Source organism: Protobothrops mucrosquamatus, unplaced genomic scaffold (genome assembly GCF_001527695.2).
Source record: "Protobothrops mucrosquamatus isolate PMUCROS unplaced genomic scaffold, P.Mucros_1.0 scaffold151, whole genome shotgun sequence".
Lineage (NCBI taxonomy): Eukaryota > Metazoa > Chordata > Lepidosauria > Squamata > Viperidae > Protobothrops > Protobothrops mucrosquamatus.
The window spans coordinates 676,010-690,532 of record NW_015386516.1 but is presented as its reverse complement, the minus strand read 5'-3'; the positions used below and the strand labels follow the sequence as shown (position 1 = coordinate 690,532).

The 14,523-nt window shown below is 35.8% G+C and overlaps 1 protein-coding gene across 1 annotated transcript in view; it reads right to left on the bottom strand.

The window, feature by feature from the left end:
- PLA2G4A (phospholipase A2 group IVA) overlaps positions 1–14,523 on the bottom strand; it is a 71,131-nt gene that overhangs the window by 23,473 nt on the left and 33,135 nt on the right. Inside the window, exons 4-11 of the mRNA XM_015813321.1 lie at positions 13,559–13,707; positions 11,435–11,548; positions 10,009–10,046; positions 9,334–9,463; positions 8,125–8,261; positions 5,696–5,918; positions 3,810–3,924; positions 1,061–1,198 (exon numbers count right to left, since the gene is read on the bottom strand). Of these exons, the coding sequence (XP_015668807.1) occupies positions 1,061–1,198; positions 3,810–3,924; positions 5,696–5,918; positions 8,125–8,261; positions 9,334–9,463; positions 10,009–10,046; positions 11,435–11,548; positions 13,559–13,707 (1,044 nt within the window). The remainder of the gene's footprint in view (positions 1–1,060; positions 1,199–3,809; positions 3,925–5,695; positions 5,919–8,124; positions 8,262–9,333; positions 9,464–10,008; positions 10,047–11,434; positions 11,549–13,558; positions 13,708–14,523) is intronic.

Here is a 14,523-nt window from a genome sequence, read left to right as displayed (position 1 = left end):
AGTATTAATGTAGTTTATATGTTATAATAGTTTACTTATTTTTATTTCTAATTATTAATATGATGTTATAATTATTGTGTTTAATACTAGTATATTTGTTTAAAAGAGAGTTAAAGGATGTTATAGATTTGTTATTTTAATAGTTGATTAATGTTAGATAGAGTATGATTAATGTATTGTTAACCCTGTGATTGGCTCTGGGAAGTGGGGGGGAGGGAGGGGGGAGTGGAAGGGTGGGTTTTGGGGAGGGGGGGAATTATATTGTAAAACTTTTATAAAAATTTTAATAAAAATAAAAATTAAATTAAAAAAATTAACTATTATTACACTACTGTAAAAGGAATCTCAGGAACAGAGTGAAGAAGAACACAAACTATGAAGCCTTACACTGGATAGAAACTTTCTGTCCATCTGACTGTAAGACCAGTTACAGTTAAATTGTAAGATTCACTCATAGGACTAGAAAAGTCCAGAACAATTCACACATACTTTAACTCTGTGTTAAGCTACCATATTTGGGCTGCAAATGTCTATAACACTAGATGGTAGCAGAGAAATATATATATTCTAGATCTGATACAGTAATGGTACTATATGTTCTACTATATGAAGAAAAAAGTCAACCAGATCTTTTTTTTGCCCATACCAAACATTCCTAGGAGTGATATAGAAGATTATTTTTGCTATAATTCTGACATATTTGAATCTTCTAAAATTCTGTAATACTACACAGTAAAAAAAGCAACTGGAAGCTTAGCTTGGTTCTTGTTGACGAGCTTTTTTCTAAGCCTTTAGGCACTTTCAACAATGTGATGAAAACCTGGGCTTATCCAACAGAATCTGTCCAGCAGAATTTGTTAAAAGAATTATATATCATTTAAGGAACCACCATACCAAATAGATAAAAGGTATACATTATTATTGCCATTACACTATATTTGCTAGAAAATTTCTATCCTTTTGTTCTTGGATTTTCAGAAAACAAAGTTACTATTTAAAAAAAATAAGAATAATGTTTGGACATTATTTACTTTCTGAGATTATTTAATCTAGTACTTACCCATTAAGAAATGCAGAGGGTTCTCTTTGTAGTTTTTCACTACTGTGCCCATAAAAAACTTGCTGCCAAACAGATTGGGAGTCATGAAGGTCCCATATTTAGCCATTCCAATCTCATAGGGACTGAACTCCACCCAATCTAAAAGCAGCAATAAACAATGGTTAGAGCAGACAGAGAAATGAGGAATGAGTTAACCTACTACAAAGGCAGTGCTTAAAACAGAAGTTTTCCACTGGTTCAGACTTCTGATTTTTCTCACATCTTTCTCCTCCCAATATACATATATGAACATGTAAACTAATATAGTCAAATTTCCCTCAAGATGAACTCATCTGATGTAATTACATGAATATATCATGTGATTTATTTATTGCAATAGTTTGGGTCAAGAAAGATCTTGGTTCCAGTTGACCAACTTTTGCCCTATGATGCAGCATTTCACACAATTGAAGGTTGTAAAGTGTCAAACAGACACGAGAGTTTGGGTAGTATATGGATTTGATTGTTTCTGTGTGGAGAGATATTAGCTATCTTTTTTTACTAATTTAACATTGCAGTTTCGCTTATGTGTTTTGCTTTACTGTATACAGGACTTTGATCTATACCATAAATAAATTGGTCCATGATGAAAAAAGTAAAAATAGAGCTGGGAACCAACCCACAGTGAACTAAGTCCCATCGATCAACTGCAGCATCACAAAGTCGAAATTCATACTAAGCTGCCACCTAATACACAATAGACAACAAATATTAAGCAATTCTACCAGTTCAGTGACTTTATTAACAGAAATGTAATACAATATTATTGTATTAATACAAATCATCATTCCAACCCACCTCCAACTCCTGGAATTTACATGAATTTTCTCTGAAAGAAACCTATCAGAGTCATTCTATTTCATATAGTCTACATGTAGCATGGATTGCTTTGTTTGAACAATAGCAACAGCAATAGCACTTAGACTTATATACCGCTTCATAATGCTTTGCAGCCCTCTCTTACAGAATCAGTATATTGCCCCCAACAATCTGGGTCATCATTTTACCAACCTTGGGAGGATGGAAGGCTGAGTCAACCTTGAGCCAGTAAAAATCGAACTGCTAGCAGTTAGCAGAATTAGCCGGCAATACTACATTTTAACCACAGTGCCACCATGTCTCTCTAAACCTACTTACTTACCTATGTGTAGCACATGCACAAAGGAAGCAGAACTTTGGTTTTAGCAATCAAGAGAAAGTTTACGCTGGTTTATTTACATCATTAAAAAGCAGCTGAGTAAAACACAGAGGACCTACCTGATTCATAATTATTACCTAAAGAAGTCTCACTGTGTGACTTATATGTGTCTGAGACAGACTAAAAAGAGCAGTATACTGATACAGCCATCAAGCAAGCACCAATTCTTTCAATCAATCCAGACCAAAAACATCACTTGTAGTCTCAAACTCTTTTTCTCCGTCTGTCTTTAATTTTAGCTCTTTGTCATTCTAATTTCTTCTTTTTGGAGTGGAGACACTAAAAATCAAGCTTTATGGTGTTTCTTTTATTTTCCTATGTTTTGTGATTCAAATTTCTTTACCTTTCTTTCTATGAAGCTACCAGGTAAGATCATCAATGTGCTAATGATTCCCAGTTATATACAATTTTACTCTGTGCCACTATCGGTGTCCTGTCATGGTGCTTGGTTTGGATAAGGAGAAACAGATTAAGTGAATTTTGAGGGGCTCTATATCTGAGGACCATTCATCTTTAGTTTTGGAGCAGGCTACCCTTCATTCAAAACGGGTGTACAACCTGGGAATCATCTTGGATGAACAGAAGGTGGCAGATGTAGAGGTCCTCTGTGCAAGAAACTAGACCAGCTTTGTGAATAGGTCAAAGTAGTTTCTTTATTGTTCATCTTGATCATCTAGTTACAAGAATCTCGCCAGACTTGTATTTTCTTGGGAACCAGCAGATAAAGGCTTCAGTAGTCTGGCCTCTGCTGCTTCCTCCCACGGAGTGACTCCAAGCTGGAACACCTTTTTATTCCTCCCTCTAGTTTAGCCAGTGATTCCACCAAACGTTCCATCCTGTGTGTCAGTTGTGTCCATTCCTGCATTAAGAGGCCCTTCATTTGGTTACTCATATCTTCATCACATCATGCAATGCGCCCTATGTGACATTGAAGATCATCTGGAAATCACAAGTGATCCAAAATGCAGTAGCACAGGAAGTGATCGACATAAACCTGTGTGATTACCATTCCTGCCCAAGTTGTACTAGTAGCCAGTGAGTTTCCAGAAGTAATTCAAGATGCTAGTTATTACCTATAAATAAGGCCACATTATCTGAGGCCCATCTTCCATGGTCTCTGATTATCTGGTCAGACATACATTGTTGGTATGTTACCTAAATATTATATATTAAGCAGTACCATCTATTAGGACCCAACATACATACCCAACTTCTTGGTTGCTGTGCCTTCCCTCTGGAATAGCATCTCTCTAAAGATACATGACCTCCCTCAAAAAAATGAGGTTCTAGAAGTCCTTAAAACTGAGATTCTTCTCCCAAGCTCTGAAGTAGGGTGGTTGTTGAGTCCCTGATGGGTGTGTTTTGGGTAATTTATCTTGTCTGGACATTCATGTTTTTGTTTCCTCTCTACCACTGTTTCTTTTATAAGTCACCCAGATTCATTCTTGAATAGGATGGTCTTAAATAAATAAATAGCAAGGTTGACTTAACCCAGATAGTGAGAACACTGACCTGCAAACATCAGTTCTGACACATCAGGTTTAACATGAAGACAGGTAAAAAGTGGCAAAGCTGACTGCGCTTTGTTGATTTTTTCCCTCATATGAGATAAAGTGATATCCATTCTCTGCACACAAAAAAAGAAGAAGACAGAAGAAGTTTAATATTTGAACAGGAGCTGATGTATTTTATATTTCATATTTCTTAATCACCCATCTCCCTCAGAATTTTATATTTTTAAAAATACAAAAAAGGTTATTTCAGTTCAGATTACTTCATTATGGTCATAACCAGGTGAACACACACCAAACTATAACAGAATTATCTACAGGGAAATTATGAATTAATAATCTTGTAATAAAAACTAAGAAAGACTTCTTACTACTGATTAGCCTGGTCAAAAATCAGGACTTGGTGATAACTGGGTCTGTTTATTGGACTTATAAACTACTCTTTGAAACTCTGAGCAACTTATGTGCCTGTTATCTATAATTTTTATAATAAATAATACTAATTATAATAAAATTTAAAAATAGTGAATATAGTATTCATATATTAGGGAACTCAAAGTATATATTAGAAAACTCAAAGGATTTTCAACTGATGTACAACAGATTATATCGCTGATGTAAATGGGTGTTATTTAATTTTATGTGCTAAAATAATGGAGACTATACTAGTTAAAGTTAATGTTTATGGACCTAACTTAGATTTCCCTATTATGTTTTATGAAAGTTTTTGACATTTGAATGAGTATATTTATGATAAGGTGGTAATACAGTAGAAGTATTGGGCAGCTATTGCTGCTTTCTGAGTAACCAAAAGGCAGAGCCCAACTCACATTTACATTAGATTATGTTGTAGTTATAATTAGAATTCAAACCATTAGTTTAATTATGATTAGTGAAGTTTTCTCATTGTTATCTACAGTTTCTGCTACAAAGTCAGCAGTTCTAATGCATCAAGCTGTATTTTCACATGCATATAAAGGTAGTCCCCGAGGTACGAACCTAATGGAGCCTGGCCATTAGGCTCAGAAGTAAAAAAAAACAAAAAACTCATCAAATGAATCAGACTTAATTTTACAAATTTTTAAAATCAAATTCATTAATTAAATCAAATGTGTTGTTAAATGAAAGAAGATTTGACTTACTATTTCCTCCGATAGCTGCCATGTTAACTGAACTGGGAGGGTTTCCCACCAGCTGCCGATCAGCTATTTCTGGTGAGCTGGTTCAGAAACTAAATTGCCTCCAAGCAGGGCTTGCAAGCCACCAGTTATTTTAAAAAAACAAAAACTGCTGCTAGCCAGCTCAAGCGTCTTCAGCTGCCCAGAGACGGGGTGGGACTGTTGCTTTAATAAAAATCACTGGCTTAAGAGCCAGCCAGGCACCCAGAGGGAGATGGGGGAGGGACTTGCAGAACTCTCAGCTTGCAATAGTAACAGAGATGGAAGGGACCTTGAGGTCAGCTAGTCTAACCCACTTCTCTCACAAGAGAGTATTTCTGATAAATGCCTATCCAGTCTCTTCTTTAAAGCTTCCACCCACAACTTCTGTAGGCAATTTAAATTTAAAACCTACAAACTACAGTAATATATCCTAGTTTCCAAAATAAAAGCTCAATAGTTTGCAAACACAATAGTACTTAAAAAGCAGAGCAGTTCCCAAACTGCTTGCAAACAGTTGCAGTAGAGACTGAAATCAAGTCAGAGGCCTGTTTTTGGTTGCAGTTTTGAATTTCTAATGTAAGTAGTACCTAGGGGGTTACCTGTACACACATCTCTATAGAGAACTGAATGAGGAAATCAAGGGAAGAAAGCAAGCCACGATGATGTTGCTAAATATTATGCACCTAAGATTTAAACAGCTTCCCTAAATGTTTTGACCAATGCTTACGTTTTGAATCAGTGTTTCTCCTATCAGCATTCCGAAGATATCTGTAAATGTCACAGGCTGCCCAGCTCTTTTCTTTTTCCACAGTACTTCAATGTATCGCTTCACTTTCTGGGGTGTAAGTAGTTTCAGTGGGGTGTGACTAATACTGTTCATCAACTCAACATTTATATCCTTTGGCCCTTTTGCTGGGAAGTCTGGATGAGAATACAGGGTTGACATGTACCTATGAACAGACCAAAACAATATTTTTAGTGCACATAAAATGGACCAAAGACGGTCACAAGATCTTCAACCAATAATAGTGATGAATATAAGAGGGGGTGCTCTCCTCTACTCACAAATCCTGCTTAAAGAACAGGTGGCAGTCAGGGTTAGGGGGGACTTTGTACAACTGTGGGTTATGCATCAGTTATGCCCTTTTCTGGACCAACAATTCCTACTCACAGTTCCCCTCACCCTAAGTCCTATCTTGACTATTTCAATGTGTTTTATATGCAGCAGCCCTTGAAAAGTACCCAGAAGGTTTAATTGATTCAAAATGTGGTGGCCCAGGTCGGTTTTGGTAAGCCTAGATTTGCACGTGTTACTTCTCTTGTGGGAGAATCAGTTGCTGAATTGCTTCTGGGTCCAATTCAAGGTGCTGGTTGTCATCTTCAAAGCTCTACATGGCTTGAGACAAAGTTATTTGAAGAACCATATTAGCAGTCATATCCACCCAACCCACCATAATGGGGAAGCTGGGAATGCTATGGGACCTTCTTAAGAAGGTCCATCTAGCAGGAACAAGAACAAGGGCCTTCCCTGTGGAACATCTTTCCTGCAGAGATAAGATTGGCCCCCGCTTTGACACCCTTTTGCACAGCCCTGAAGACATGGTTCTTCTGCCAGTGCGCCTGGGGACCCCAGAATGATATGAAACCCATCAAGTGGCTAATCTGATTATTATCACCAGGGTGTGTGTGGAAATTTTTTGGTTTTTGAACTGATGTTTTATCCTTGTAAGCTGCCCGGAGTCACCAAGAGGGCATTGGGAAGCCATGTAATTTTTTTTAATAAAAAATATGAGAAAAGGGGAGGGGAGGAGAAAAGAGACAAAACACTGGTGAACCTTGGGAAAAATCAAGCTATCATTTTGTAAATTACAAAGCTTTGCATCTTTACATTTATCTAAATAACTTATATCCATAACACATAATATTGAATAAAATTCTAATTGCTTATACTCAGTCCCCTGATTAAGTGGGAAACAGAATATGTATTTCTCTAATCTCCGTGTTTAAGATAACATGCTACCAAAACATAGTCTTTAATAGAGGAGAATACTTCAGTTTAAGAATTCTAATTTAATCATTTTAAATTATATTTATTGATCCTCAAAATAAATCTGACAGTAATTATGCCATTTTTAAACCTCATTTTGACTAAATTTATTCTGAAAAACTGATAAAATTTCATCTAGCACTGCAACCTTTCTAGCTTTTACAACAGGAAAATATTGTTTGCTTATTGAATGTATTCCATTGTGACAACTGACTCTTCATCACTTACATTAGCTATCAATATAAAATAATAAAATATTCCAAAAAAGAAAACAAAGTAATATTATAAAGTTGTTTTAGTTGTTTAGTCTATTTTTACTTGCCCTCCTAGCCCAGAACTCAGATGCTTGCTGTGGCTCTCTGGGGTCTTTTTTAAATTTTGACAATATGACCTAAGCTACCAGAAGACTCAATCTTTCTTCAAGCAGTAAGAGAGCACGGGTGTCAAAGTCACCGCATCACGTGACATGTCACGATGTAACATGACTTTTTTTGCATTGCCGGCGCTGGAATTGGCGCTGCAGCCTCCACAGGATGCAACCAGCCTGCAGGCCAGCAATTTGACACCCCTGCTCTAGAGCTATCCCACCAAGCACTGGGAAAGCTATCTTCAAGGGACTGTGAATTTGCTTTACTTTATGCTCTAAGAACTACTTGTTTAGAAATCAATCAAATCCAATTATTTTAAGGATGCAGTCGTAATAAACAGCATAGTTGCTTTCATGTTATTAAGTGATATTTTAATTTCAGTACATTTATAGCAGCCTTGAGCTAAACTGAAGTTTTGTTGCAGACAATTTCAGCTGATTAGTGAACCATACACTGTAAGTATAAGTTTAGGGCAAATTTGTTTTTATAGATATCAATTTTCTCAAAAAGTGTAATCAGAACATTAAAAACCTAAGTTGCAAGCTTTTATTAACTCAGAAAGATTTTTAAAACACCAAACCAAAGAATTAGAAATAGAACCACTAACTAAAAGCTGATTTAACTTTTTTAAAGATTTCGGCAATTTGTTTATAGAATCAAGGGATAAAGAAATATGCATAATAAGAGTAAAGTATTGTCTATTAAAACTTGAAAAGTTTTTTTTAAAAAAAGCAAACTTGCCATGTGGATCCAGATAAACCACCAATATATGTTGCACAGTCTAAAATTCCAGATTCATACAGTGCTTTCATTACTCCAGAAAATCCTACAGTTGCCCGAAATCCACCTCCAGATCCCAAGACTGCTATCACTGGCACCTGGGAAAACATACAACATAGATGCTTTCTAAGGTATTTATCATGCAACAACACGAGCAAGACATTATATATTCATGGCAACATAACACGAATAGCACAATGTAACAGAAAACCCACCCACCCAAAAAATCATTTGTTCATTCCCTGAACACAACCCATGGTTTATATCTCTCTTCATCCAGGTTTGAACACATATTTGCAAGAGCTAATCTGTATTTAATACTCTTCGGGAAGATCAGCTTTGAGGTTTTTGTAATAAGAAAACAATAGACTAAAAATTTCTAATCTGTAAACACCTTTACTATCCCTACAAATGACATGTGTTAGCATGTCACTTGTAGTTACTGTCTCTCTCTGCCTTATGCATGAAAATTTAGAAATAATCTCTAATTTTACTTTAAGATTTTCAATATAGAGAAAACTAATTATTTGCTTGACTAATTTGTTTGCTGTGCTGACCAAAAACATTTCTGGATCGTTTAACAACACAAAAGTTCATATTTGGACATTTTAAGCAATGAGAAATGTTTAGAAAAATAAGAACACTGTGTATATCTCCCTGTCCTTTCCAGTTCCCATTTTCCCACATATCAAGATGGCACGTCTCACAGGTCAACCAAATGTTGCAATAAGTTTTCATAATTTCAGCTCAAACAAATCCATTAAAGTTATTAAAGACTAGAGTTTTTTTAAAAAAAACAACAACAAGCAGTTATATTTAGTTAATACTAGAATAACTAATTCTAACTAAATTAGTTAAAACTAGAATTATCTAGTTAGAAAAGCAAATGAAGTCTTAGCAATCATGCATAGCATTAAGTTCAGAACTTGATAAGAAAGTTTAAAGCGTTTTACTTAAGGTTAAAAGCCAAAGTCTTCAACTGAAACAAAATGATATGATAATTTTAGCAAGTATTCCAGGTTTGGAGAACATCAAGTGGATTGCTGATAAAAGTACATGGAAACAAAAATTTATATAGAGTTGAAAGGTAAAAAAAATCTAACGCAATGTAGCTTTGGATCATTCTGGGGTCAAACTAAAGACTGCTGGTTATAAGCCATCCACACTTACATCACGAATGGAAGCCAAATCAGCTCCCAATAACTTATTCAGATGATGCATTACTCTAGTTTTCCGCTGCTGTCGGAAGTGCTTCTCTTCATCACACAGAGCCATGCTGAAACGGAGGTCTGTTGAAGAGCTGTTGAGCAAAACACAGCTTTAGTCCTAAAATTCCTTCTTAAACAATTTAATCTATGCCAATAAAGTCCTGGTCAAGCATGGACTCTCTGTAATGCCACTTAAATAACGGTTTAATAATATTTAAAGTGTTTCATTTTTAAATATGGTAGTAGGCTTGCAGTTCCAAAAGGCTTAGAGGAAGTGAATTGTCTGGATCCACTGCCATCAGGCTTTAGGCCAAATTATAGTACCAAGACAGCTTTAATCATGCTTGTGGATACATAGAAGAAGGGCCAGTCAAATTCAATGGAACATAAATACAGATAAGGCAAAATACAGGACTGCCAAATAAATATACGTAGGACTAAACTACAGCAATGTCCTACTTTGAGATCAGTAAGGCAACACTGGAGAGCATCCATTGCTGATCTTAATGAATTCTCAATCCTATGTCATTGTAGTCCAATAGTCTTTGTGATACAGTTTATATATCATAACTGCACAAAAAAGGAAGACATGCTATCATTTCTGCAATTACACTTGGTGAATACCAAGATTACTTACCAAACTTCAAGAGATACCTCCAATATGACTTCTGTAACCTAAACAAGCAATGTTATAATTGTATCACAATTTTTATCAACAAATTTTTGATCTATTGTCTTATAAACAAAGGAGTCTCACCTAACATTAATACTGCTACCAGTTTATATTAGAGCAGATTTTTTTTCTAACTTTCCAGGCTTTTAAGGCTTTTTTTTTAAGCCACTACATTTTTCCCCCAAACAAATTGTTATTTATATTTCATACTTTTATTTTACTTAAATCAAGAAGTGGTATGAACTATTTTTAAAAATAAACATATAAATATATTTCCTTGGTCTCAATATATTATCAATACAGTTGATACTATCTCATATTTATCCACCATTTGAATCACAAAGACTGCAGCAATAATTTCATGTTAAGGAGAGGAGAGGAGAAGGGAGGGGATGCGAAGGGAGGGGAGGGGAAAAGAGAGGAGAGTGCTACATCATATATTTTCTGGAAGACATAAAAAATCAATAGATTTTCCTAAGAAAAGGAATAATATACGACTAACAGTAAAAAAAATGAAATGGAATTATACTGCAGTTTCTCAGCGTTTTATCATCTTATAACCAATGTAATGTGATTTTTTTTTGCAATGTTGTTACCTATAATAAATAATACTGCCATATTTCATAAGTAATCAGAACAATTTTATCTGGGAAGTGATTTTGAAATGCATTACTGAGAGGAACTGAGAAGAAAAACTGAAAGTTACACATTCCATCCATATCAAAAAAAGGAATTAAAATCTAGACTCATGAAAAATATCAAGACCAGAGAATAGAAAAACTTGACAGGTATGTTTTCAAATCAAATTCATTTTTCAAAGTATGGCTATTATCCAAACTGGAGCAAATACCAGATTCAACAATTCAGTTATGAAAAAACTAGATGCTGTTCAATTAATACATGAACATGGCTCAGGTCCTGACACTACAAATGAAGGATTAAAATGTGGGATAGCAAAATGTAAGTACACTAAAACATGGCTTATGGCTTCTCAGGGATGGTTCAACACAACTGCAGATATCAATGTGTGTTGTGCATGCAGCTGTGCAAATTGGACTACAAAATAAATTTTATTTTAAGAAATACCTATAGCAGTGGCTTTAGCCAGGTAAATCCTTTATTAAAAAATACTAAGATTAGCAACCTTAAAAAAGCTTCAAAGAGTAAAATAAAAGATGTGGTTTGACTCATGTCCTCAGTACATCAGTCATCATTTGTAATCTTTGTATTTTCAACAGATCACATCATTTTCAGTACCAGAAATGTTTTAAGAGAACTAAAGAACATCATTTCTATACTACTAGATTCTAGATCCTCTGCTTATAACCTTGGAAAGTGACCATTTTGAGACCAACAACAGTGAAACTGGCATGTTAATTTTGGAACTTACTCTATTAATGATAAATGGAACTTGTTTCTTCTCCCCAATTTTCAAAGATGAAATGGGAAAAGTTGCTGTACCAATAGTCTCATCCATCACATAATTTGCATCCATAAGAGTAATCTGAAAAAAGATACACACTTAAACTGAACCTTTTCATATCCTACATAAATGTAAACAAGACTTTTTGAAAATGAAGCAAACATGCTTAGTACACATAATTTTAAGTCAATTTTCAACATACATTGTATTGATTAAAGATCCAAACACACATTTCATTACCACCTTCTTTCACTTCAGGTCAACAAAGCAATATTGGTTAAATATTTTTACTTTTTTAATTGGAAGATCTGTAAACCTTTACCAGATATGGCAAAACAATTACACTGACGGATTATCCAAATGATAGCTTTGAAAAAATGATTTGTATTTTTACAAATTATTCGTACTAAAATTACTTACATTAGGATAGCAACCAGTTCTTCAGAATGAATGGACCTAGTTGTATACCTATTAGTCATAAATTAGGTTGGCCAAACTGATATTTATTCCTGATGGTCATATGATATTTTGGTGATATATTGTAAAAATACCAACTTCTCATTTTCTATACTAAAGGCAGGAGATAACAACTTATTATTCTGTTCAGAAAGCAAACAAAACCTCCTATTCTGTGGCAAAATTATTCCTGAGGTCAAGATTTTGCCTCTCTTTTAAACACTCTCCTTCCTACTGATTTGTCTTTTATCCTTTCTCAAAGGGGCTCATTTATTTAGAAAGGGAGAAATAAGTAATATTAGAAAGCCCATTTCAAGCTAGACTGACATTCAGAAGATATAGATCAGCTGCAACAAAGCGTTTATTTTTGAAATGAGAAATTCATATTGAAACTTTCTCATTCTGGTCTATATTATATTCTAGATAACCTATATATTTTATATGTATACACCTCTCTCTCTCTCTCTCTCTCTCTCTCTCTCTCTCTCTCTGTGTGTGTGTGTGTGTGTGTGTGTGTGTGTGTGTGTGTGTGTGAATCTTAGCTCTGTGATGCCTATTGTTTCTCATAATATTTTATACTTGTAAAAGTATTTTATCAAAAGAGGGATGGGCTTAGACTACTAAGTCCCCAAATCTCTGTTCACAAGATCGTCTTATCTTGTCATCTTATACTCATCATTTTGGTCAGTGTTATTTCACAATGGTAGAAAAGGTGCTGAGAAAACATGCTGTCCAACTTAAACCTCTTAGATTGCCCAGTTTAATTTCTTTTTTTCCATTTTTCAAATGACTTTTTCTCTTTACACTCTAGGTCTACGTTTGCTTGAAATTTGGACTATATACTGTAACTTTAGACTGAAGGAGTCCCTCTGCAAGGGATACTGGTGGTTTAGAAATATGACAGATGGATGGATGGATGGATGGATGGACGAGAGACAGATAAATAAAGAGGAGATTAATGTGACTAAGTACAAATTTATGCCATGTAGAAAAGTAAATATCAGGCCTTAGACTGATACTCAATGTGTATACACATGAATTTTTATGTGGAAATGTTTCATTAAGGAAGCTTTCATTTATAATAGAAAGTCATAGAGCAAAATCTAAACACACTACCTCTGTAACCTAGGGTATTTAGCACAGGGGTTCCCATGGTCCGCGGCCCAGGACCGGGCCATGGGGTCTTGGCCAGTGGCCCGTGGAAATGGCTGGCCGGTGCATGCACGCATGGGCACGCATTTCCCCCAATTGCGCTAGCACCCGCAGCCCTGTTTGTACATGCACATGGGCGCGAACGGGAATGCTAGCGCAGGGCAGGTGTCTGCAGCCCATTTGTGCATGTGCCGCTAGCCTCTGTGGGGGGTGCACGGCTGTTCACACATGAGCACGGCGCCAGAGCATGCCACATGTGCAAACGGGGCTGCTAGTGCTGCGCCAGTGTGTGTGGGCCCATGCGCGCGCACACACACACACACCAATTTTGAAGCTGCTCTCCTTCCCTCCGATCCTCGAGCCCGGAAAGGTTGGAGATCTCTGATTTAGCACACACGGCCTCTTTTGATGCTGCATTTAATATTTTTAATATAGTATCCACACCACATGAGTCCTTTTCCCTATAAATATTTGTACTAGTACCTCCAGAATATTTTCCTGGTTGGGATCCAAAATTATTTCAAAAGTTTCATTCCACTCGGGATTCACATTGTTGTTGATATACTTTGTTTTCTTTCTGCTGTCTGGTGCTGTGGGAATAAAGAGCTCCACATAGGGGTCAGGAGTGTCTACTGTAATAAAATAAGAACATGCAGGTATCAGCAGTAGTTTCTCTGAAAACCTGAAGGCCGGCCATAACATCAGATTCCTTGAACTGAATCTTTACAAACCACATACTGTTTAATAATTGATTTCTAAAGCGATACTATAAATCTATGTAAAAGTTTTATATGATATCTATTTAAAACTATATACCATATAAAACTATGTAAAAGTTATACTACTCTTGCAGTAACATAAAGTGGTCATCAGTTTGGTACAACCATTATTCACCCGATTAGCTTTGCTCAATAAGGAGAAAACAACACGCTAAAGTGAACTAAAGTGAACCACTCAGTAAATAGGTCCAAAAAAGTATCCCCTGTAATAAATATAATACTATATACAGAGAAAAGGTAAAGGTAAAGAAATCCCTACGGATTTCACTCTACTAGTTGTTGTCAACTTTAGGGGAAGTGCTCATTTCCATTTCAAGGCCATTTAGCCTTGGCAGTTCCATAGTTGTGTGGCCAGCATGACATCATGGAGAACTGTTACCTTCCCATCAAAGTGGTACCTATTTATCTACTTGCATTTGCATGCTTTTGAACTGCTAGCTTAGCAGGAGCTGGAATGAGGATGGGAGCTCATCCCGTCCTGTGGCACTTGGGTCTCGAAACTGAGTTTTCAGCTTTCCAGCTGACAAGCTAAGTGTCTTAACTGCTGAGCCATCACATCACCCTTATGTAAAGAGAAAGAGTACAGACATTCATGCATATACCAGCAGTCAAAGTTTAGCTAAAATACTGCCCAAGAGCAAGCATGCTAATTATAGTCTTATGCTACTC